Below are 24,115 nucleotides of genomic sequence, written 5' to 3' on the forward strand. Positions count from 1 at the left end.
AGGTGCCGGTACTCATTGTGGGCGGGGTCACCACATATGGCCCCACCCCTATTATAACCACACCGACATTGGTCACACCCCTTATACCAGCCATGGCGCATATAAACAGACATCATTGAAAATATTATACTAGTATAGGAGAAAAAAAATAATGTGATTTTTATTCATTATAAATTTCTGTAAGCTGTTACAGGTCCAGTATCCCCAGTGCAAAATAAGACAGCAGATGTAAAGTCTCAAATTGGACATATTTCAGACACTAAAATGAAAATAAAATGATTTTTTTCTACCTTTGTTGTCTGGTGACTGTTTTTCTGATCATGCTGGCTCAGTATCCGATTCTGCTGCTATCTGTCCTCTTAACTCCGTTTCCGGGGCTTCCTTTCCATTTATTTCTTTACTTTCCGCCTTTCTTCTTCATTTCTTGCTGGGTCCTCCACAGACTTGACTGTCCAGTGGATCCAGCTTCTGCCTATTTTCTTCATCCATGTGCAGTTTTTCTCCTCCTTTTCCTTCATCACTTTCTTCCCCTCCATCCATGTCCAGCATTTCTTCTCTCTTCCTGCCCTCTCCTCCATCCACCCATGTCCAGCAACCCTCCTCTCCCCCTGCCCTCACCTCCAGCCACCCATGCCCAGTGATTCTCCTCGCTCCCCTGCCCCCCCTCCAGCCACCCATGTCCAGCAGTTCTCCTCTCTCCCCTGCCCATGTCCAGCATGTCTCCTCTCCCTACCCTCCCCTTCATGTCCAGCAATTCTCTCTCCCTTCCCCTGCCCTCCATGCCCAGCATGTCACCTCCCTCTCCTGCCCTCCCCTCATCCATGCCAAGCAAATCTCCTCTTTCACCTGCCCATGACCAGCATGTCTCCTCTCCCCCTGCCCTCCCCTCCATGTCCAGCATTTCTTCTCTCTCCCTGCCCTCTCCTCCATTCACCCATGTCCAGCAACCCTCCTCTCCCTTTGCCCCCCTCCAATCACCCATGCCCAGTGATTCTCCTCTCTCCCCTGCCCTCCCCTGCCCATGTCCAGCATGTCTCCTCTCCCCCCTGCCCTCCACTCCATGTCCAGCGATTCTCCTCTCTCCCTGCCCTCCCCTCCATGTCCAGCAATTCTCTCTCCCCTCCATGCCCAGCACATCACCTCCCTCCCCTGCCCTCCCCTCATCCATGCCAAGCAATTCTCCTCTCTCCCCTGCCCATGTGCAGCATGTCTCCTCTCCCTCCTGCCCTCCCCTGCCCATGTTCAGCAATTCTCTCTCCCCTCCCCTCCAAGCCCAGCAGATCGCCTCCCTCCCCTCATCCATGCCCAGCAATTCTCCTCGCTCCCCTGCCCATGTGCAGCATGTCTCCTCTCCCTCCTGCCCTCCCCTGCCCATGTCCAGCGATTCTGCTCTCTCCCCTGCCCATGTTCAGCAATTCTCTCTCCCCTGCCCTCCAAGCCCAGCAGGTCGCCTCCCTCCCCTCAGCCATGCCCAGCAATTCTCCTCGCTCCCCTGCCCATGTGCAGCATGTCTCCTCTCCCTCCTGCCCTCCCCTGCCCATGTCCAGCGATTCTGCTCTCTCCCCTGCCCATGTTCAGCAATTCTCTCTCCCCTCCCCTGCCCTCCAAGCCCAGCACGTCGCCTCCCTCCCCTGCTCTCCCCTCATCCATGCCCAGCAATTCTCCTCGCTCCCCTGCCCATGTGCAGCATGTCTCCGCTCCCTCCTGCCCTCCCCTGCCCATGTCCAGCGATTCTGCTCTCTCCCCTGCCCATGTTCAGCAATTCTCTCTCCCCTCTCCTTCCCTCCATGCCCAGCACATCGCCTCCCTCCCCTGCCCTCCCCTCATCCATGCCCAGAAATTATCCTCTCTCCCCTGCCCATGGCCAGCATGTCCCCTCTTCCCCCTGCCCAGCAATTCTCCTCTCCCCCTGCCCTCTCCTCCATGTCCAGCGATTTTCCTCTCACCTGCCCTCCATGCCAGCAATTCTCTTACCCCTGCCCTGCATACCCAGCATGTCCTCTCTTTCTCTCCCCTGCTCGCCCCTCTCCAAGTCGCGGCGATTCCGGCGAACCGTCCGGTCCGGAAGTGAAAGCAGCACAGCGCTGCTCACTGGCTTGCAGGCAGGTTCCTCTCCTCTTGCATTGCTTCCCTCTCAGTGCGTCCCGCCCTCATAGGCGGGACACGCTGAGAGGGAAGCGACGCAAGAGGAGAGGAACCTGCCTACAAGCCAGTGAGCAGCGCTGTGCTGCTTTCACTTCCGGACCGGACGGTTCGCCGGAATCGCCGCGACTTGGAGAGGGGCGAGCAGGGGAGAGAGAGAGAGGACATGCTGGGTATGCAGGGCAGGGCAGGGGTGAGAGAATTGCTGGCATGGAGGGCAGGGCAGGTGAGAGGAGAATCGCGAGCGGGACCTCAGGAAAAAAGGTGCCGGTACGCCGTACCGGTGCGTACCGGCACAAAAAAAAGCACTGTATGGAAGTGAGAGAGTTTCAAAAAGGATCCCAATAATATTGAAACCGATGGCCAAGTGTCAAATCCATCGAAGTAAACAGGGTCGCTCCATAGCAGCAAGTTGTAACACAGCTCAAATACTGATTTAAAAATAAATTAGGATTTGAGACCCTTCTTAAATCTCTTTATACTGGGTTCAAGTCTAAGAGATTCAGGAAAAGAATTCCATAGGGCTAGACCTAAATAATAAAAGGCAGAATGACAGGTACTCTCAAGGTGCATCTTAGATGATGCAGTAAGAACCTAATGGCTAGCACAATGGGTTAAGAACCTGGGGAACTGGGTTCGATTCCCACTGCAGTTCCTTATGACCCTGAGCCAGTAACTTAACTCTCCATGACCCAGGTAAAAATTAAAAGAAAAAAAAATATATAAAAAGATCATGAGTCCACTAGGGTCAGAGAAAGTACCTGCATATGTGTAAACTGCTTTGTTTGTACCATAGAAAGGTGGTATATCAAATCCATGATCCTTTAACATATTTTGGTTTTGAAACCTTAATGATTGTGATGGACAATATGGAATTAATAAACCCAGCAGATAATAGTATAAACCAGAACAGAATGCTTCATGAGCCAAAACAAGAATTTTATGGTATGATATGGGAAGACAGTGGGCCTCTCTGAGCAAAAGCGATACATGATCAAACCTGCAAGCCTCCACAGTAAGTTTGAAAGCTGTGTTTTGTGTAGTTTGAAGGCAGCATAGATGGGATCCTGCAATGCTATTAGTCAAGGCACTAGAATAATTCAAATGAGTAATATTCTCTTTTGGTTTCTTGCTCTGGGTTGTGAGGGAAAATATTAGTTAAATCTGTGCTTTGTTGTGGAAATATTGGTTGGCTGTGGGCTGCACAGGACCCTTTACAGGATTAGGTTATGAAACAAGTGGTTCTCAATATCTATCCGCTGGCAGGAGAGCTTATACCCACATCTGGACAGACTCAAGGGAAAAAATAGGTAGGTAAGCTCTAATTTCTCCTTAGACATTATAACATATGGGCTATAAATGTTAATACAAAAAGAAATTAAAAACAATTTCACATTCACACTCTGTCTAAAGGATTTTTATGCTGTCTTTGCTGGAATACACTCTAAGTGGTTGACATGCATATAATCTAAAATGAAATCTAGATAGCCTCACAACAAAGCTCTGTGTAAAAAAAAAACCAAACAAACAATAACAGAGGATCTGTGAAAGAAGACATTTAGAGGGGGGAGGGGCCTGTAGCAGTATCCTCCATACACTCAGAGCATGACTTCTAGGCTAACACGCTTGTAAGTCGACGGTGTTCTATGGTGTTTTCTCACCACTCACATGGTCCTCCAAGGTAACATCTTCCCTGGAGACCCCCAAGTTGGCTTTGGCAATTCCAGGCTGGATAATCATCTCTTTTAAGAACTGGGAATACAAGTCTCTGAATAGGGCAGGAGGATAAGAAAAAGAACAGAAAGAGTACAAAGTTAAAATTATGTATCATACCTGATAATTTTCTTTCCATTAATCATAGCTGATCAATCCATAGACTGGTGGGTTGTGTCCATCTACCAGCAGGTGGAGATAGAGAGCAATCCTTTTGCCTCCCTATATGTGGTCATGTGCTGCCGGAAACTCCTCAGTATGTCGATATCCAAGCTCCATCCGCAGGACTCAGCACTTAGAGAATTACACCCACAAAGGGACACTCTGCCCAGCTCACCACCGCCGAAACGGGGGAGGGGAATTAACCCAGCTCATCCCCACACAAGTGGGGGAGGGGAATCCGTCCAGCTCATCCCCGCGGAGCGGGGGAGGGACACCACACCCGCCGATGCGGGGGGATCTGGCTTATCCTGCAACCGCAACCGCGGGAGGAGCTGACTGACCCTAACACCGCCAAAGCGGGAGGGGTACAAAGCTGCCCTACTGCCGCACGAAGCGGGAGGGAGCGCCGGCAGAATTTAAGTCTCAATCCAGCCCCGTAAAACGGAGGGGAGAGGAATGCAGCAGCTCACTGTAACACAAATTCGTCTCAACTCTTGAAGAATTCATTGAAAAACATGAACACGAAGTCCTCCTGAACAGGAACTGAAGACTAAACTTGAACCTGAAATGCAACCAGAATATAAACAGTACAGATATCTGGGAGGGGCTATGGATTGATCAGCTATGATTAATGGAAAGAAAATTATCAGGTATGATACATAATTTTACCTTCCATATCATCATGCTGATCAATCCATAGACTGGTGGAATGTACCGAAGCAGTACTCACCCAGGGCGGGACATTGAAATCCCTGACCTCAACACTGAAGCTCCAAACCGGGCCTCTGCCCGAGCACGAGCAGCCACAGTCAAGCGGTAATGCCTGGAGAAGGTATGGGCCGAAGCCCAAGTTGCCGCCTTGCAAATCTCTTCCAAGGAGACGGACCCGGCCTCTGCCATCGAGGCCGCCTGAGCTCTAGTGGAGTGAGCCTTCAGCTGGATAGGCGGCACCTTCCCCGCGGCCACATAAGCCGCTGCAATGGCTTCCTTGACCCATCTTGCCACTGTAGGCTTAGCAGCCTGCAGACCCCTACGAGGACCTGCAAACAGGACAAACAGATGATCCGATTTCCGGAAATCATTGGTCACTTCCAAGTATCTGATGATGACACGTCTCACATCCAGATATTTGAGAGCAGAGTATTCCTCTGGGTAGTCCTCCCTACGAAAGGAAGGGAGACAGAGCTGCTGATTCACATGGAAGCGAGAAACAATCTTGGGCAGGAAGGAAGGCACTGTGCGAATAGTCACTCCTGCCTCAGTGAACTGCAGAAAAGGCTCTCTACATGAGAGCGCCTGGAGCTCGGAAACTCTTCTGGCTGAAGTGATAGCCACCAAAAAGACTGCTTTCAACGTCAGGTCTTTCAGAGATGCCCTCGACAAGGGTTCAAAAGGCGGCTTCTGCAAGGCTCTTAGCACCAGGTTGAGATTCCACGCAGGCACCACTGAGTGCAGAGGAGGGCGCAGGTGATTAACTCCCTTGAGAAAGCGCACCACATCTGGCTGCGAAGCCAGGGAAGCACCCTTCAGGCGGCCCCTGAAGCAAGCCAGAGCCGCTACCTGGACTTTAAGGGAACTGAGCGACAGGCCTTTCTCCAGACCTTCTTGCAGGAACGCCAACACTGAAGAAATTGGAGCAGTGAAGGGAGAAAGTGAGCCTGCTTCACACCACGCTGCAAAGATACGCCAAACCCTGGCGTAAGCAGTAGAAGTAGAGCGCTTCCTCGCTCTCAGCATAGTGGCGATGACCTTGTCTGAGAAGCCCTTCTTTCTCAGACGCGGCCGCTCAATAGCCAGGCCGTAAGACCAAAGGGGGAGGGATCCTCCGTCACCACGGGACCCTGATGTAACAGGCCCTGCTCCACTGGCAGCCGCAGAGGATCGTCGACTGAGAGCCTGATCAAGTCCGCATACCAGGGACGTCTGGGCCAGTCCGGACCCACCAGGATTATCCGGCCCGGATGCTTTGCCACCCGGTCTAGCACCCTGCCCAACATGGGCCAGGGCGGGAACACATAGAGAAGCTCTTGTGTCGGCCACTGTTGGAGAAGAGCATCTACTCCCAGGGATCGAGGGTCCCGTCCTCTGCTGAAAAAGCGCGGCACTTGGCAATTGGCCGATGACGCCATCAGATCTAGGCTCGGCTGGCCCCAGCGCTTCGTGATGTCCAAGAACGCCTGAGCAGATAGCTGCCACTCTCCGGGCTCCAAGGTATGGCGACTGAGAAAGTCCGCCTTGACATTCATGACTCTGGCAATGTGGGCCGCTGACAGCTGTTCCAGGTTCGCTTCCGCCCACTGGCATAGATTCATGGCCTCCTTGGCTAGAGGGGCGCTCTTCGTACCTCCCTGGCGGTTGACATAGGCCACAGCCGTGGCATTGTCCGACAGGACCCGTACTGGCTTCAACACCAGTACCGGGATGAACTCCAAAAGCGCCAACCGAATGGCTCTGAGTTCCAGGAGGTTGATAGACCACTTTGCCTCTGCAGGAGACCAGAGCCCCCGCGCTGTCCTTCCCAAGCAGTGGGCTCCCCAGCCCGACAAAGAGGCGTCCGTCGTGACGACAATCCACTCCGGGGTCACCAGAGGCATTCCTGCAGACAACTTGTCTGTCTGCATCCACCAGCTCAGCGCCTTGCGCACTGCTGGGTCCAAGGGAAGGCACACAGCATAATCCTCCGACATCGGAGTCCAGCGCTGCAGCAGAGAGTGTTGTAGTGGTCTCATATGAGCCCTAGCCCAGGGCACTACTTCCATCGTGGCCGTCATAGAGCCCAACAGCTGCACATAGTCCCAAGCCCGAAGAGGAGAGGCTACTAGGAACTGGTCCACCTGAGCCTGAAGCTTGACAATCCGATTGTCTGGCAGGAACACTCTGCCCACCTGGGTGTCGAATCGAACTCCCAGATACTCCAGGGACTGAGTCGGGCGCAGCTGGCTCTTCTCCCAGTTGATGATCCACCCCAGGGAGCTCAAAAGAGCAACCACCCGGTCCACAGCTTTGCCGCACTCTGCATAAGAGGGGGCTTGGATCAACCAGTCGTCCAGATAAGGATGGACTTGTACTCCTTCCTTTCGCAGGAAGGCCGCGATGACCACCATTACTTTGGAGAAGGTCCGCGGAGCAGTAGCCAACCCGAAAGGGAGGGCTCTGAACTGGAAGTGTCGGCCCAGGACTGCAAAACGCAGAAAGCGTTGATGAGGAGGCCAGATGGGAATATGCAAGTACGCTTCCTTGATGTCCAAGGAAGCCAAGAACTCTCCTGCCTTCACTGCCGCTATAACAGAGCGGAGAGTCTCCATGCGAAAGTGCCGCACTTTCAAGGCCCGATTGACCCCTTTGAGGTCGAGGATAGGCCGGACAGAACCTCCTTTCTTTGGTACCACAAAGTAAATGGAGTAACGTCCCTTGCCAATCTGATTTTCTGGCACCGGAACGACCGCACCCAGGCGGATCAGGTTGTCCAAGGTCTGCTGCACTGCCACAGCTTTGACCGGAGACTTGCAGGGAGAGAGTACAAACCCGTCTCTTAAGGGTCGACAGAACTCTAACTTGTAGCCGTCTCTGATGACTTCCAGCACCCAAGCGTCTGAAGTTACTTTGGTCCACTCACCCAGAAACGAGGACAGGCGTCCTCCAATCTGCACTGGGCCATGGACCAGGACCCCGTCATTGGGTACGAGACCCTGGGGGAGGACCGGAGGGTGTACCTCCGGGACGGCGGTCTCTGCGAAAGGAATGCTGCTTGGGGGAGAAGTTCCTTTTGAAGGAAGAGGGGGCAGAGGAGCCCGACTTGCCCGGGCGGTACCGACGGGCTTCTTGAAACTGTCCTCTGGAGATACCAGGGCGAACACTGGCCCGAGCCCTGACCTCTGGTAACCTCTTGCCCTTAGACGTGCCGAGATCGGTCATGATTTTGTCCAGCTCGACCCCAAAGAGCAGCTTGCCTTTAAAAGGCAACTTAGCCAGGCGGGACTTAGAGGCGTGGTCCGCAGACCAATGTTTCAGCCAAAGCCAGCGCCGCACAGAGACTGTCTGAGCCATGCCTTTAGCCGAGGCTCTCAAGACATCATACAGTAAGTCTGCCAAATAAGCCAAGCCCGATTCCAGGGCTGGCCAGTCAGCCCTCAAGGAAGGATCCGAGGGGGAAGCCCGCTGCACCAACGTCAGGCACGCCCTGGCCACATAGGAGCCGCAAACTGAGGCCTGCAAACTTAAGGCAGCCGCCTCGAAGGACGACCTTAAAGCCGCTTCCAATTTTCTGTCTTGGGCGTCCTTTAGTGCCGTGCCACCTTCCACCGGCAACGCCGTTTTCTTAGTCACCGCAGTGATTAAAGAATCCACGGTAGGCCAAACAAAGGCCTCACGCTCACTTTAGGATAGAGGCGGGACATAGCCCTAGCCACTTAGGCTCGCTTCCGGGACATCCCATTGAGCCGAAATTAAGGTGTGCATGGCATCATGCACGTGGAAGGTTCTAGGCGGGTGCTTCGTCCCCAGCATAATGGCGGAGCCAACAGGGGCTGAGGGAGAGACGTCCTCCGGAGAGGAAATCTTCAAAATGCTCATGGCCTGCATTAACAGGTTGGGCAAATCCTCTGAGCGAAAGATCCGTGCTGCAGAGGGGTCATCCGCTCCATCCGAGCGGGAATCCGTCTCTTCCAAGGAATCCCCAAAGGACCGTTGGGAGAACTCAGATACGCTGCCCTCATCTACATCAGAGGAAACAGCGTCCTCTAAGGCCTGGGCAACCACCCGAGGGCGTTTACTTCCGGGGGCCTCAACCCCTTTATCGGACAAGGGAGAAGGGGCAGCGTTCTGCATAAGGAAGGCCTGATGCAGCAGCAAAATAAACTCGGGGGAGAAACCCCCCAAACTGTGCAATTCAGCAGCCTGGGCCACAGCCCTAGACGCACCCTCAACCGGCGCTCGCAAGAGCGGGGGAGAACCATGCTGCGCATCCAAGATGGCGTCCGGCGCGACACTCCACGAAGGAGCCGCGCGGGAAGAACGGCGCTTAACTTTAGCCGCTTTTTTGCCGTCGCCCAAAACAAGGGCGGCCATGGCATGAACGTCTCCCAGCTCAAGGGCGGCCCAAGAAGAAGCCGTCCGAGCAGAGTGGCCGGCCAAGATGGCGGAGGCGAGCAGCGGGGGATGGGCGCTTATGGTAGGAAAAACCGCCGCGCCGGAGGAAGACCCGGGACACTGACCGGCCTCCAAACTGACACCCAACAAGGGCGAATCAGACTTTAAAACCCCCGCATCCCCGCTAGAAGTGCACACGCGGTCCGGGGAGCGATTCTTCGCGCCCTCGCCCTCCGACGCCATAGGCCACGTGGAGATCAATCGGGGAACCCCCTGCCCGCTATAAAAAGGTAAAAATTACCTGCTTCTCGCTCCGAGCTGTAACGACCTGGTGTCCCAGTGAGTAGCTGCAATAAACGTTTAAATAAACGTCGAAATAAACGCCCTTAAGGACGTTCAAAATTTTTTTTTTTTTTTTTAACGGAGCCAGCGGGAGGGGGGAGAAAAGGAGGGACCTGGCGCCACCAGGTTTGCACTTGCTCAAGAAGAGCCCTCAACCCCAGGCACTCAACAAAACCTAAAAATTAGGCTTGGAGGCCTAGCCAGAGCTGCTGCTGTGTGTGACCACCACCTGCTGAGATAGAGAACATACTGAGGAGTTTCCGGCAGCACATGACCACATATAGGGAGGCAAAAGGATTGCTCTCTATCTCCACCTGCTGGTAGATGGACACAACCCACCAGTCTATGGATTGATCAGCATGATTATATGGAAACATTATTAAAGCAAAAGGATGCTGATAAGTGCATATACTAAGCAGAAAATGGAAACAAAACTTTTCTATAGCTGGCCCAATGAGACAGAGAAATCAAACTCTTTATATTAGTTCCCTTACCACAAATCTTTTTTTACTGTCTGTTCAGCTTTAGTCTCAGTAGGATTCATTTATGCCTTCTTGTCCCTTTTCTCTTGCTGACCCTCATTTCCCTGCTCTCCTTCCATTCCTAAACTGCAGTTTTGTGTGAAGTCAGAAAAGAAAACTGACACTGCCTCACCTCTGTTTCTTCATTATGGAAGGCCATAATGCCTGCTCCATGGGCAAATAGTTTAAAAGAACCTGTGGAAAGAGAGAAATCAGACTCCATATCTTCAAGAATCATATTTCCCAAAATAAGATCTGCAGCAAAAAAAATGTGAGCAGCGTTTCCACTCAGCAAACAGAATCTACCCACAAAATCTGCAGAAATTCCTGACATTCACTCCTTACCCCCAAACTCAGGGAAACAGTTCTGAAATGTGGCACTTTCTGTTACCTTATAGCACATAGGAAGAATATTTATTCTGTTTTCCTTTCTGCTTTAGTAGAGAGATGTGGTATTATTCAAAGTGGTATATATATCATTCAATGTAAAAAGTGTGACAAAGGGTGCTATATTGGAGAAACATCAAGATGATAAAGAAGAAAATTTAAATTACATAGACATTATATGAAAAATGCCAGTGCCAACCAGGATGTCACCTCTTTAGGGCAGCACTTCACAAAGCCAGAACACTATATCAATGATTTTATGGTAAGAGTACTAAAAGGAAACTTTAAGACAATACAGGAACGTAAGACCTTTGAAGTCAGAATGATTAAATATTTTGACACCCACCAGACAGACTTAAAGATCTGGGTTTTCTAGCCCATTATAAAACATAAAATTCTACTGCTTTGCCATCCTGCTATCACCATGCATATCTCCCTATCCCTCATCCATCCGGCTCAAAAGCTAATCAAAAAATGTATTGTTAGTTCAATAAAAAAGGTATCATTTTCTTTTCTATGTTTTATTTTATTTCTACTGATTACCTTTCTACTTTAGAGAGACTCATATCAGAGGGACCTTCAGAACCCAGTTTTCTAACCTCCAGTACTGCTCTTGCAAAGAAGTTCTTCCCTCATCCCCTCAGATTGAGTACATTACCTCCATAGAACACCTGATCCCTGCTGGATAGGGGATCTGAACTTGAACAAGAACAAATGTGTGATAAGTCTCTATTGTGTCTTAGAAATTATTTTGATTGTCTCTATCTCCTGACCCCATAATTCTATTGTGGCCAAGTGGTATCTCAAATAAAGTGAAAGATGAAACTTGTGTATGGTGTTAATACTGGATATGGCTCTGTAAGTTAGATTTTCTTTTGCGGCTGTTTTTTGCTATCCTGTGAGCACGATTTGTATACCGTACACTGTTTCTTTTCTCCTGACCCTATATTGTAAACCGCTTAATTCTATTTTGACCAAGAGGTATATTAAATAAAGATGAAACTTGAAACACACTGCCATGGGCCAAGCCCACATACTTACATCCTAATTATCTTCTCTGTCAAATTGTTAAAGCACCAGTGCCAGCTGCTGCCTCTATCTTTAACAAAACTGAGAAAGGCACAGGTACGTCTCCTCTGGCCCAGTAATGGAGCGCTTCTCTATAATCAAGCTTTGCCAGAATTTGATGTAAAAAGCTTTATATGAATTCAAATGAAATAAGGTTGGCAGGATGCTGCTCAGTTTACAGTCTGTGAGCCAAGATTTGACACAGCTTAAAGGAATATGAGGAACGAAGGTAGGAAGACGAACATAAATGACCTATAACTGAATAGCATTGACAGGGATGAGAAAAACCCATGAAAAGAACTGGAAGAAAGGAATACACAAAATCTTTTTTGGGGGATAAAAAATATAAATGAATCATTTTGTTTAGAAATATCTCTAGAAAGCACAACTACTTTAATGTATGCTCAAGCAAACAGCTGTCTTAAGATCAGAGTCCCATGGGACAAGTTCCCCATTTGTTCAAAAAACAAAAAAAGATTCAGTTCATCTCAGGCTTCTAAAAAATGGAATTTGTCTAGGTGATTTATTGAAATCACTACCTCAGGAATTGTTGATCTGGTTGAACTGGTTGAGATTTGGATTTAAGTGAGAGGAAATCCTATATTATCTAGAGAATATAATTATTAGCCCTAATCCGAATGATCCAAACAGCAGTTTATTAGACGTGTCAAATTATAGACCTGTAGCATCTATTTTACTGCTAATGAAGATCGTGGAAGGCGTGGAGGGGCATAATCGAACGGAAATGCCTATCTCCATGGGCCTTTATCTCCGAGAACGGGTCCGTGAAGGGGCGGGCCGAACCGAATTTTCGAAAAAATGGACGTTTTTGAGCTGGGCGTTTTGTTTTTTTTTAGCGATAATGGAAACTAAAAACGCCCAGCTCAAAAACGTCCTAATCCGAGCCATTTGGTTGTGGGAGGGGCCACGATTCGTAGTACACTCGCCCCCCTGATATGCCAGGACACCAACTGGGCACCCTAGGTCAGTGCGGTGGACTTCAGAAAAAGCTCCCACATACATAGCTCCCTTACTACGGGTGCTGAGCTCCCAACTCCCCTCCCCCAAAACCCACTACCCACAAACGTACAACACTACCATAGCTGTTAGGGGTGAAGGGGGCACCTACATGTGGGTACAGTGGGTTTTGGAGGCCTCCCATTTACCAGCACAAGTGTTACAGGTGGGGGGGGGGGGGGGGGGGGGGGGGGGGATGGGCCTGGGGCCACCTGGCTGAAGTGCACTGCGGGACCCACTAAAAGTGCTCCAGGGACCTGCATACACGCAGGCCTCTAGGACTGGTTGCTGCTACATAACATTGGCACACCAGTTGACAACTGAAGACTAATCTCTCCGAAAACGTCCTTTATTGGAATAACCACCTTTACTCACAGTAACTGCAGATCAGAGGTTGTGCCCCACTGGCAATGAGTCTCCCTGGTACTGAGATTAGCAGTAGGTCAGAGCTGGCAGAATGCTGTACAATGCCCTCTTTCAGCCACATTCAAGGGAAGAACTAAGTTGCCTAACGTGGCTAACACAGGAAAGGGAACTAAAACTGGCTTTCAAAAATGGCCACTACCGCATGGACTACAACAGGAAACACAACAGGGCACACTCTGACCCAGTAGGCAGGGGGAAAAGCACCATGGGAGAAGAGCCTACCAACTACCAACATCGTGAGACTGTAACACAAGCTAATGAAATCACGGAGCCCAATACCCTACACCCACCACAATGCAATGCTGATGTGACCCTGTACTGCACCCGAGAGCCACATCTGACCCAGGAAAGGCTGTGACAGGATCGAACACATTCTGTTGTCATGGAGGTAGGTACGGCATTTGAGGCTGGCATAGAGGCTGGAAAAAAAGTTTGTAAAGTGGGGGTTTTTTTGGTGGGAGGGGGTTAGTGACCACTGGGGGAGTCCGGGGAGGTCATCCCCGATTCCCTCCAGTGGTCATCTGGCCAGTTGGAGCACTTTTTTGGGACTTGTTCGTGAAAAAAAAAAAAAAAGGGTCCAAACAAAGTGACCCAAAATCGCGGTAAAAACGCCTTTTTTTTCCTGATTATCAGCTAAAGACGCCCATCTCTCCTCGGCTGATAACCACGCCCCAGTTCCGCCTCCAGCACGCCCCCGTCAACTTTATTCGTTTCCGTGACGGAGTGCAGTTGGAAACGCCCAAAATCGGCTTTCAATTATACCGATTTGGGCGCCTTTGCGAGACAAACGTCTATCTCCCGATTTAGGTTGCACTATAGGCGTTTTTCTCTTTCGAAAATAAGCTGGATAGTTTCTTAACAACTGATGGATCACTTGGATAGGTTTAATATTCTGCATCAATGTTTAACACAGAGATAGTGTTAGGTACTCTAAACTCAAAAGTTAGGTCTTGGTTAAGATAGGGACCCAAGTATTAATTCAGTTTGATCTAGTGCTGCATTTGATGTGGTTGATCATAATGTATTACTGTATTGTTTAGAAAAACTAGGAAATTCGATAAACCTATTGAAATGGTTTAAGGGCTTTTTGACAACTAGAGCTTATAAAGTGAAAGTGAAAAGTTTGCTTTCAGATCTTTGGCAAAGGAAATGTGGAGTCCCAAAAGGTTCTCCACTGTCTCCCATATTATTTAGAGGGGCATTTTCGATAAGTCTAAATCCGATTTTGGATATATTGCTAAAAACATCCAAAAATCAAGTGGTGCATATGGTGATTTTTGAACCAGAAAAACATATCTTTTTGTTTTGAAAATGGCCATTTCCTAGATGTTTTGTACTCGATGTGTTTTTCTTTTATGACTGTTATTGAAAAAAAAAATCTAAGGGAAAAATGAACAAAAACAAGCCATTGGGATGTACTGGGGGGGGGGGGGGGGGGGAAGTATTCTTAGTAGACTGGCCACATTGACATCCCAGCAGTGCAGTGAGGCACCCTAGGGGGCACTGCAGTGGACTTTACATAAAAGGTCGCAGGAATACATCTCACCATTACCCCGTTATATTGTATGGTGAGCCCTCCAAAACCCACCAAAAACTATTGTACCCAACTATACATCACTACAATAGCCCTTAAGGCTGCATCACCTGAATGTGGATACAGTAGGTTTTTCATGGGTTTTGGAGGGCTCACACTTTCCACCACAAGTGGGATATGGGCCTGGGTTCCCTTCTCTACAGTGCACTGCAATGACCACTAGAGTTCTCTGGGGACCTGCTTGCTGCTCTAATAGGACTGGCCATAACATCTGAAGCTGTCATAGAGGCTGGTATGCACCGTTCATTTCACAACTTTAGGGGATGGGAGGAGGGTCATCTTGTCATTTTGGGAACCTTTATTTGATTTACTCGTGATTGAAACAGGTCTAGACCAAAACGTCATAACTTTTAGCCCTGGATGTTTTTGCTTTGTTCTATTATGGCAGAAAAACGTCCAAGTTTTGGGAACACCCAAATCCTGCCCGAAGATGTCCCCTTGTGATTTGGATGCAATGCAGACAAACTGCATGAAAAACTTCTTAAATGGGTTTAGAAAATAGTGATTTGGACGTTGTGGCAAAAAAACAAAAAAAGGTCCATCTACCACTTTGTGCTGCTTTTTGGACATTTTTCTGTTTCGAAAATGAGCCCCTTTATGTGCTATTATCTTCCTTAGGCAAAAAAACTGAATGAGCTAGGAGTATTTATGCGGATGTCGTCAGCTTGGTGATCCCTATAACATATATGGTATCAGATCCTGGCTCAAAAATAGGATGTTACGTTAAATGCTGTAGAAACATGGGTTAGATCAGACTGCTTAAAGATTAATATGGATAAAATGAAATTCATGTTATTGCATCCTCCACAACAAGAGGCACTATATCAGAATTTAATTATAAATTATTTATTTTTTACTTGGAAATATCTATAAAGGTGCTGGGTGTCATTTTAGATTCTACTGTTTTGTTTGAGAATCAGATGATGCTGTCAAGAAAAGATTTCTAAGTACACAGCGTTTAAGATAAGGAGTTGATTGGATTTCGAACAATTTAAAGTAGTGGTACAGGCTCTAATCCTGAGTCAGATGGATTATTGTGATGTGTTGTATGTGGGGTGTTCTGATTTGTTATGGAGGAAATTATAAACATTGCAAAATACAGCCTTGAGATTGGTATATTCTGCTAGTAAGTTTTATAACACTTTTGTATACCAAGGCTGATTGGTTACCCATACAGGTACGAATAAGTTTTAAAGCATGAACATTAGTGTTTAAGATTCTATATGGGCAAATACCACAATACATGATAAAACTCATGATTTGATCATCTCTTCAAGGTACATTACAATAAAAAAAAAATCAAATAATATATTTCTGAGGGAATAAAATGTACGCAAAGTTTTGTGTCTACTTTTTCTTATCAAGTCACAAAGATGTGGCACAAGCTTCTTAAGAATATTAGAACTGCTGATTATTTGCTCTTTAGAAAACATTTAAAAACTTTGATGTTTCAGAGGTTTTGTATTGGAAATAGTGATTGAATATTACTAATTCTATGGGCCCTGTTTACTAAAGACACGCTAATGTTTAACATGCATTTAACGTGCACTAAAAAACGCTAGCACGTCCTTAGCGATGCTTAGTAAATAGGGCCCATGTGTTTTTGTTCCTTTCCTCAGTTATGCCTGAGTTTTGACAGTTTCTTAATCACACTGAACTGATAAGCAATTTATTAATATTAGTACTAGGTGTAAAAGCTTTCAGATATGGGACTGCAATAAATGAGAAATACATTTTATAAAAAAATCTAGACTATAACACAAACTGATAATACCTAATATCATATAGTATTTTCTCTCAGAATCCCAAGTCTCAAATGCAGAGTTAAAAAATAATGCAACCCACCTTCCAGGAGAGACAACGGAGTCCATCCTCACAGGGTATCCCTATGAAAGGGAGAACAGGAAAAGAAAGAAAGAAAGAAACAAACAGTAAGAGAATAAAACAATGTGTTTACTGTTAATTTCTGAAATATTTACAAAATGTAGACATTCCAGAGGCTTCCAGCATAGAAAACAAGTCACAAATCCAGTCTTACCACATGTAGAGCAAATAACAAAGGAAAATCATCTGGTAATCAGAAACATGACAGAGCATGCAACACATGTCATAGCATATACCCAAGCAGGACGAGGGACAGCACAAAGCAATGTCTTGCCACTGACAGCGAATGCAACGTAGGTCACACCATATACACAGGCAGGATAAGGGAGAGCATGACAACATCTCACCACTGAAGCTCAGCTCTCGCAGCTTTGCCAGGTTAATCTTCGGTTCAGCAAGAACAGTTTTGAACTCTGCAATCCTAGGACAGTACAAGGTATGAAGAAATAAGGGTACATGAAGCTCCATGCATTAGCAGTACAAGGCCCCCTCACATTCTGTGAACTCTGCCCCCCCCCCTATATTAAGTGGTTCCACTATTCTAGGCCTCTTTGAGTAACTACTAAAGCTAACAAACGGCATTTAGCTAATGAATTTCACATTTAAATCATGATGAAACAAAACATATGGAAATTATGACCAGAAGCACAAATTCTTAAGGCATTTAAAAAAAATAAAACACAACACAAAAAAAAAAAAGCAACTCACTGCTTCAGAACCCAAGTGACAAACGTCCCTGCAAATTCTGAACTTCTGCCATTCATTTTAAAGCTGATTTTCCAAGTCTGTAAACTTGATTTTGCACAGCAAAGATCTAATTATTTTTGTATAGATCTTTGCTGTGCAAAATCAAGTTTACAGACTTGGAAAATCAGCTTTAAAATGAATGGCAGAAGTTCAGAATTTTAAAAAAACATATTTCCGTCAAGAAACTTGGTTTCAAACTTTGGGTACGAGGGCAAACAACTAACCTTTTGGTTTCAGTAGAAGCCCTGCAGATTATAGCAGACAGCAAAAGAGAATACCTTCCCCAAAATCCCATCAGATTTGCTCTTACTACACAAGTAACACAAACAGCAAGTGCCATAATGATCTGAAATGAAACCCATTAGCTTTCTACACACTAAACCGAATACTTACGCCTCTGCTGCTTACTAGAGCTAACAGAGTCACTTGATATCTGGCTTTGCACTAAAGGAAAGAAGCTGCTAAAGACATAACTTTCACCCTAAAGATTTCCAGAATAGCCAAATAGTTCAACTGCGAGGTGATGATGAACTCTTTGAAATCAGATAAGTGGTCTGTGCATGCTCTGTTACAGTACTTCCTACCTGTATCCACATAACACCCTGTATTCTGCATCCATAGAACATTGACATTCTTGAGCGAGCACCCCACACCCCGAACATCCTTAACACCCTAGTGTCAGCATTACCATCACCACTCGCCCTGAATACTGAAGTTTGCATGCCAAGACTCTCAACACCCTGGTGCCCCACAGCTACCCCCCGCCCAAAAAACAAAACCCTATACTCGGCATCCTAAGCCCCGTGCCATACTGAGGCCCCTGTGTCCCGCCGCCCCTAAGACTCGTGGGACTTTTCATTCTTTCTTTCAAAATCTCGAAAACAATGAAATTAAGAAGCCTATGCGCTTGCCATACGCCGCTTGTACCTGATCCGGTACAGAGACGACATGTTGACTTCCGGAAAGTGAAGGCAGCGCGCGCCTTAAACACTCCGGTGGGAAAGCGATTTCCTCCCCTAATGCCCCAGGGCAAAGCCTGGCCCGTGCTTCCCCTACCTCCAAGAAACTGTAGAGCGCCCTAAAGCAAGAGCCCATAACTCTCACCACACCGAGAAATCATAATCTCTCAGGACCATCCCAACCATTAAGCGGAGATAGGCAATTACCTAGGGCAGCAGCATCCATTTATATACCGTAGTCCTGGTTTATGGTTTTATTATTTTATGCCCCCTAGCTAAGTACTTTATATAAGGGACAACCAGCACGTATTTAATTGAATTCCAAAAAAGGGACGTATTCTCGCTCTTACAGAAACTGCTCCACCGTGCCCGCCACTGTCAGCGTGCTTTCATGAGTTTAAAGAGCTCAACGGACCTTGAGCTCGGGAGACTGTTTCCGGACGGACTCTAGAATGCCGGAAGCAAGCGCTTGGTTGCTAGGAATCTTTCCGGAAGTGACGAAGCCGTTTGTTGACAGTGGTGGCTGCTGGGGAGCACGGAGCAGAGAGGTACCGGAGTAAGAGGAAACGCGGCCCATAGCGGCTGGAGAGTACGGGGCTGCCGAAGGCACCGCTGGCGGCCAAGTAGGTGCAGTGAACTGCTCTGCGCTAGGGAGATGAATTGGGTCGTGAGAGGAACCTCGGGGGGGAACCACTTTATCCTAGATCTGCTGAACAGGCCGATCCGGTCTTGTCTCTTCTTCACTGCATGCATGATTTTCTTCGGGTCCTCAAGGGCAAAATCTGTACTACAGATTCTTGAGTGCTAAGCGGTAGCAGTGGACTGGGAATGGAAGGTTGTAATAAATTGTATGAGAAAGAGCCATTGTTGTGTATCGGGGTGGGATCCTTGTAGAGCTTCTAGTGTCTCATGGATGCCCTGGAGATTGGAATATAGCAGGAGTCACAGCTAGACAGTATGTGGCATCTGATTGCACGATCAGTCAGAGGTCGAAGACTCCCTGACCAGTTTGCTGGTATGTCATTAATTGGAAAGAAAAGCTGTTTTCTATCGTTTTCTTTTGTTTATTTTTCAGCCTTCAGATGTCCTGATGTTCTGCTTGGCGTCATTAGTTTTGTGATTTATAACATTTGTGAGATTAAAATTTTCTGTCTCAGCCCGAAGATGGCGCTGGACAGCCCCGAGTCGCTGATGACTCTTTGTATGGATTTCTGCCTCCGGAACCTGGAGGAAACGCTCTGCTACTTGCTAGACAATGAGACCTTGCGCCTGCATCCAGACATTTTTTTACCCAGTGAGATCTGTGACAGACTGGTCAAGGAGTGAGTATTGGTATAGGAGGCTTGAGATAATAGGATGGAAACTTGATGGGGGGGGGGGGGCACTGTGTTTAAGAAGCGTAACCAATATCTTTCTTCCCTTACTACAGATACATGGAACTGGTGAATACAGATGGCATCTTGGAACCCCACGAAAGCTTCTTCACCCTATTTTCTGATCCACAAAGCACACGACTAACAAGGATTCACCTGCGGGAAGATTTTGTGCAAGATCAAGACCTGGAAGCTATTCGAAAGCAGGTGAGATAGTGTCTGTCTTTAGAGAATGTTAGCTCTTAATTCTGTCAGCAGTTAGTAATGTAGGAGCATAGGAGAGCTCCTAAGGCACTTGTGGAGAAATTACTGGTAAGATATGCTTTTTCTTTCTCCAGGATCTTGTTGAGCTTTACCTTACAAACTGTGAGAAGCTGACAGCCAAAAGCCTGCAAACACTGCTGAGTTTCCGCTCCACGCTGGTCTCTTTGAGCCTGTTTGGCTGCAGTAATATTTTCTACGATGAGGAGAACCCAGGGGGCTGCAAAGATGACTGTCAGGTTAACCCTACCCGCCAAGTCCTGGTGAAGAATTTTACCTTCGAAGGCTTCCAACGTCTGCGCTTCTTGAACCTGGGCCGCCTGACAGAAGAGGTAGATGTGGAACTGCTACTTCGCCCCCTGTCCAGTCTGATGACCCTTGATCTCTCTGGAATCCAACTGGGTGATCTTACTTTTTTGACACAGTGGAAGGACAGCCTGATCTCTTTATCTCTTTACAACATGGATCTGTCAGATGATCATATTCGTGCAATAGTGCAGCTGCAGAAACTCAGGTCAGAGACTAGCTTCCCATTGTAAACACCTCAAGACAGCCCCTAGCTAGCTCTCATTCTGTCCCCAGTACCCTGCATTCATTGTGGGGTTTGGGTAAATTCCTCTCTGAATTCCAGCAGTCATTCTGTTCTTACACTCATCCCTTACATTCTGGCTTTGGGTGACTCCTCTGGCCAGTGTCCATTGTTTCAGTTGTGGTTGTTCTTGTCACCTTTCCAGGCATTTGGACATTTCTCGAGACCGCCTGTCCAGTTACTACAAGTTCAAGCTGACCCGAAAGGTGCTGAGTTTGTTTGTCCAGAATCTGGGCAACCTCATTTCATTGGATATTTCAGGTCACATGATGCTGGAGAACTGTGCTGTCTCCAAGATGGATGAAGAACTAGGTCAACCAAGGTGAGGGGAGACTCCAAAGGAGAACTTTTTAAACTTTCAGATGGTTATTGTTTAATTATGTTTTACTTTTTAATGGGATAACAGTCCAACAATATATTATTAACATAATCAGCGTTTTTATATAGTTTATTTTATTTCATTTAACGTGAAGCAAATTAGAAGAAATATATAGATACAACCACCATTAAATTGCAGTGAAATACAGTTTAAATATAGAATAATGATCTTGATTTAATTATACACTGGAGAAAAGATCCAAGTTTTAATTTTCTTCCTAAATGTATGAAAGATTTGTTTCAAACAAAGTATGAACAGAAGCTTCTCCATATACAAATAGGATACAATCAGCCACACCTGGACATACTCCCTCAGCCCAGAAAAGCCTAGAAGGCTTCCTGAACATGTCTAAGCATAGGAGCCAACTTTTCAAAATGACTGGGGGTGCTAAACAAAATTACACCTACCTGGACACAGTCAAGGAATTTGCTCAATATTAGGGGTGCTCAAGCACCCACAGAGCTGGCTCTTATGTGTTTGAGTGCTCCCATTTGTGTGTCTATTGCTCCTGCTCCACAGATTGCTTTATCCACTTGACAAGACAACAGATTCTGTTCACCCTCTTCATCCTCTCTCTATAATAACCAAAATAAAACAAGGGGGAAAAATAAAAAGAAGTAAATTCTTCTTGCTCTCAGATACTACTAGTGTTGAGACACTATTCCAGATCTGATGGAAAAGATCTGTTTAGTCTTCCATGGAGAAATCCCACCAGCTACTGAGCTTGCACACATCAGTCAGAGATGCCCTCTGCCTCCTATAGCAGGACTCTCATGAACCGCTTTGCTCCTCTAATGAGCCTGCTGCCTATCTGTAAGGACTCTGTGATTTTCAGCAGCAACTATGACAGCTTTGGCCTTATAGACTCTCACAAGCATGCACTCATTTGGGCTGCAGATTCAAGACCTTAAGAGTGTACAGGCAACTTGAACTTCTTTTCACGGTCTATGCCTGGTGTCTTCACTGTGCTCAGCACCAGAGACTCTCTCTCTCCCCCCCTCTCCCTGTGCAGTCAGCGCAAACCTCCTTGTTTTATCTATTCTGGTGCCTTCTTCTGGTGGCAAAGACTCTCCACCTCCACCATCCATGTCAGTGCCTTTACTTCCCCCAGTGCTGAAAAACTTTTTTTCTCTCTTACAGTACCCCTTGTGGTGCATGCTCTACTGTGCCACAGATCTCGGATCATGGTATCTGAATCACAGCCATTCCCTATGACTTCTTCCGGTACCATTGCCTCAATCCCTCAACAGGACAGCACTGCAAATAAGACCCTTTTTGTTGCAGCCTCTGCCAGTATCTAATAAATGTGACCTGTGCACACAGTCGCCAGCACTATCATTCCTACTATTGGCCTCATCTAAAAGTGCTAGCTGCGTAATAGAAAATGTGATAGTATACTGTACGGATGAGATATGGCACAAGCTGTCTGTTCTTACATCTGTTCTGCTGCTTAAGCCATCCCTATCATGGTAATATAGCTCCTTTGTATAACTCTATGGGCCCTAGACAGTGCTCCACAATGTGCTTAAGTTCTCAAGTAGCATATGTCTCTGTCCCAGCGCTTGTTCAATCTATGTGGGCACCCAAGTAAAAAATAAATTGGCCAACATATCTAGGAAGTGTTGTGGCAGGGCCCAGATTTGAGCCCTGTTCTTATCACTTTGCATTAGCCACCAGGCCACTTCCTTCCTACAGTTTGAAATGAATTATGTGCCATGGTGGTCATTTGGGATTCTGTCTAAAACCGTATTGTGACCCTTTCCTCCACCTCTTAGTATTTCAAGGCTGACTCCCCTCCATAAGACATGCTCAAGCAACTTCTGTATTGCAGACTTGGCCATGAACTGGGGATTGATGTCTTCTGCATCTTAGGATTTCTGTGTTTACCCTTTTGGAGCCTCCAAATGAATATTTGTTAAATAGTACTGTAAAGCAAAGGCTGTGAGAATTTTGTCAGATCACCAAACTATGTTATCATATCAACTGCCTTCATTAAAGTCATTTTTTTTCTTCTTACATTTTCTAAGAAAATGACATGAAATTCAGGAGTTTTGCCCACCTGGATGAAGCCCAGAATCTTTTCCTTATTCCCCTGGCTTCTACAGTGGAGCATGATCTTGAGCTCATAAAAAAAATATTTTTGGTGAGAAAGCTGAGGATGATAACCATCTGCCATCCCATATCATGGCCATGAAAATGCCAAAAAGGGATTTTCAGTGCCCACATGTCCTTGCATGCAATGCACAAAAAACTCTTGTGTTTGCTCTCCTTCCCCCCCCCCCCCCCCCCCCCCCCCCCCCCCCCGTAAGAATAATGTCTGTACAGAGGCCTTCCTTTAAGAATGTTAACAGGACTTATTATGAGAAACAGAGATGCACTTTTGTCTATTTTGTCTTATTTTTAAGAATACATCAGAGGCCATACAATATTCATTTGTGCTTATCACTTTTATCACATCCACTGGGACATATAGCAGCTTCCAGGCATGTAGTTCCCTTTTTAGCTATGTAATTTGGATCATCTACAATTACAGTTAAAGCACTTTGGAGGCCTTGACTCACTCCTACTAGAGCAAACTAAGCTGCTCAAGGAATATTTTTCTTATCAATCATAGTGTCAACTCTGTCTTAAACAGCACCAATAGATTCTGTTTGCATTTTTGCATCAGGGATTACTGAACTGCCACTGAGAGGGCTCTCACATCCATCACCTACAGGTCTGGGCGTTATTCTATACAATCATTTTTTGGCTCCTGCTGCTAACTAAAATACACTGTTTTAGGGACATGATCCTCCCAAAGCTTCTGAATGTCCTATCTTGAGTGGTTTGCTCCGTAGCCCCCCTTTCGTTATACCTCCAGCTCCTAAACTGCAAGATAACTTTGCTTCTGTTCCAGGAAGCCTGCAGAAAGTTGTGCAGATCCAGGTTTATTTCATTACAAAGTATAATGTGAACATTAGTCTGGTCCATTTACTGGACAGAGAAACTTCACTGTACTCTTCTCACTATTTTGTAAATACAATACAAAGACTGAAATGGAGTGAGGCTAGAACGAGCCTTTGTTCCTTTGTGGCCTCAGCTGACGTCCTTCAAATCTCTAAAACAATCAGCACCAAAGAAGATAATCAACTCCATCACTTACAAATTCACCACCTTTTATGGTCAATCCACTGTTAGCATTGGCTATACAAGAGGCATTTCCAGTATTCAGACCCCAATTCTGTAGCTTTAAAGTCACTATTCTACCTCTCCTTCATCCAATAGGGGCCTGGATTCTCCTTTTCTTACTGAGTCTTTCTGGGCTAAACACTAAGTCAGTGTCCCTTACTTGGATTGTGCCCACCAGTCTCTTATAGCTCAAATCTCCAAGCTCAAAACAAAATTTAGAGCCTTTGCACAGTAGATTAATCTCTTTCAGTGGGTATCTTTGCTGTAGCATGAATCCTGGAAAGTGCCTCCAGAT

General features: G+C 46.8%; 2 protein-coding genes across 7 annotated transcripts in view; one reads left to right on the forward strand and one right to left on the reverse strand.

The window, feature by feature from the left end:
• Positions 1 to 18,368, reverse strand: part of TBC1D13 (TBC1 domain family member 13) — a 68,097-nt gene extending 49,729 nt beyond the window's left edge. Inside the window, exons 1-5 of one of the 5 annotated variants that reach the window (XM_030207901.1) lie at positions 18,258 to 18,368; positions 16,692 to 16,765; positions 16,306 to 16,346; positions 10,102 to 10,163; positions 3,811 to 3,910 (exon numbers count right to left, since the gene is read on the reverse strand). In XM_030207901.1, coding sequence (XP_030063761.1) covers positions 3,811 to 3,910; positions 10,102 to 10,142 — 141 coding nt within the window. In that variant the 5' untranslated portion in view covers positions 10,143 to 10,163; positions 16,306 to 16,346; positions 16,692 to 16,765; positions 18,258 to 18,368. Of the gene's footprint in view, positions 1 to 3,810; positions 3,911 to 10,101; positions 10,164 to 16,305; positions 16,347 to 16,691; positions 16,766 to 17,675; positions 17,825 to 18,018; positions 18,099 to 18,257 lie in introns of those variants that run through there. The other 4 variants (XM_030207900.1, XM_030207899.1, XM_030207898.1 and 1 more) reach the window with 4 other exon arrangements.
• A 171-nt stretch (positions 18,369 to 18,539) lies between these two features.
• ZER1 (zyg-11 related cell cycle regulator) overlaps positions 18,540 to 24,115 on the forward strand; it is a 166,069-nt gene continuing 160,493 nt past the window's right edge. Inside the window, exons 1-5 of one of the 2 annotated variants that reach the window (XM_030207904.1) lie at positions 18,540 to 18,673; positions 19,126 to 19,372; positions 19,480 to 19,630; positions 19,762 to 20,198; positions 20,419 to 20,595. In XM_030207904.1, the coding sequence (XP_030063764.1) occupies positions 19,215 to 19,372; positions 19,480 to 19,630; positions 19,762 to 20,198; positions 20,419 to 20,595 (923 nt within the window). In that variant the 5' untranslated portion in view covers positions 18,540 to 18,673; positions 19,126 to 19,214. The remainder of the gene's footprint in view (positions 18,674 to 19,125; positions 19,373 to 19,479; positions 19,631 to 19,761; positions 20,199 to 20,418; positions 20,596 to 24,115) is intronic. The other variant, XM_030207903.1, reaches the window with a different exon arrangement.

This window comes from Microcaecilia unicolor, chromosome 6, assembly GCF_901765095.1.
Source record: "Microcaecilia unicolor chromosome 6, aMicUni1.1, whole genome shotgun sequence".
In the NCBI taxonomy this organism is placed as follows: Eukaryota; Metazoa; Chordata; class Amphibia; order Gymnophiona; family Siphonopidae; genus Microcaecilia; species Microcaecilia unicolor.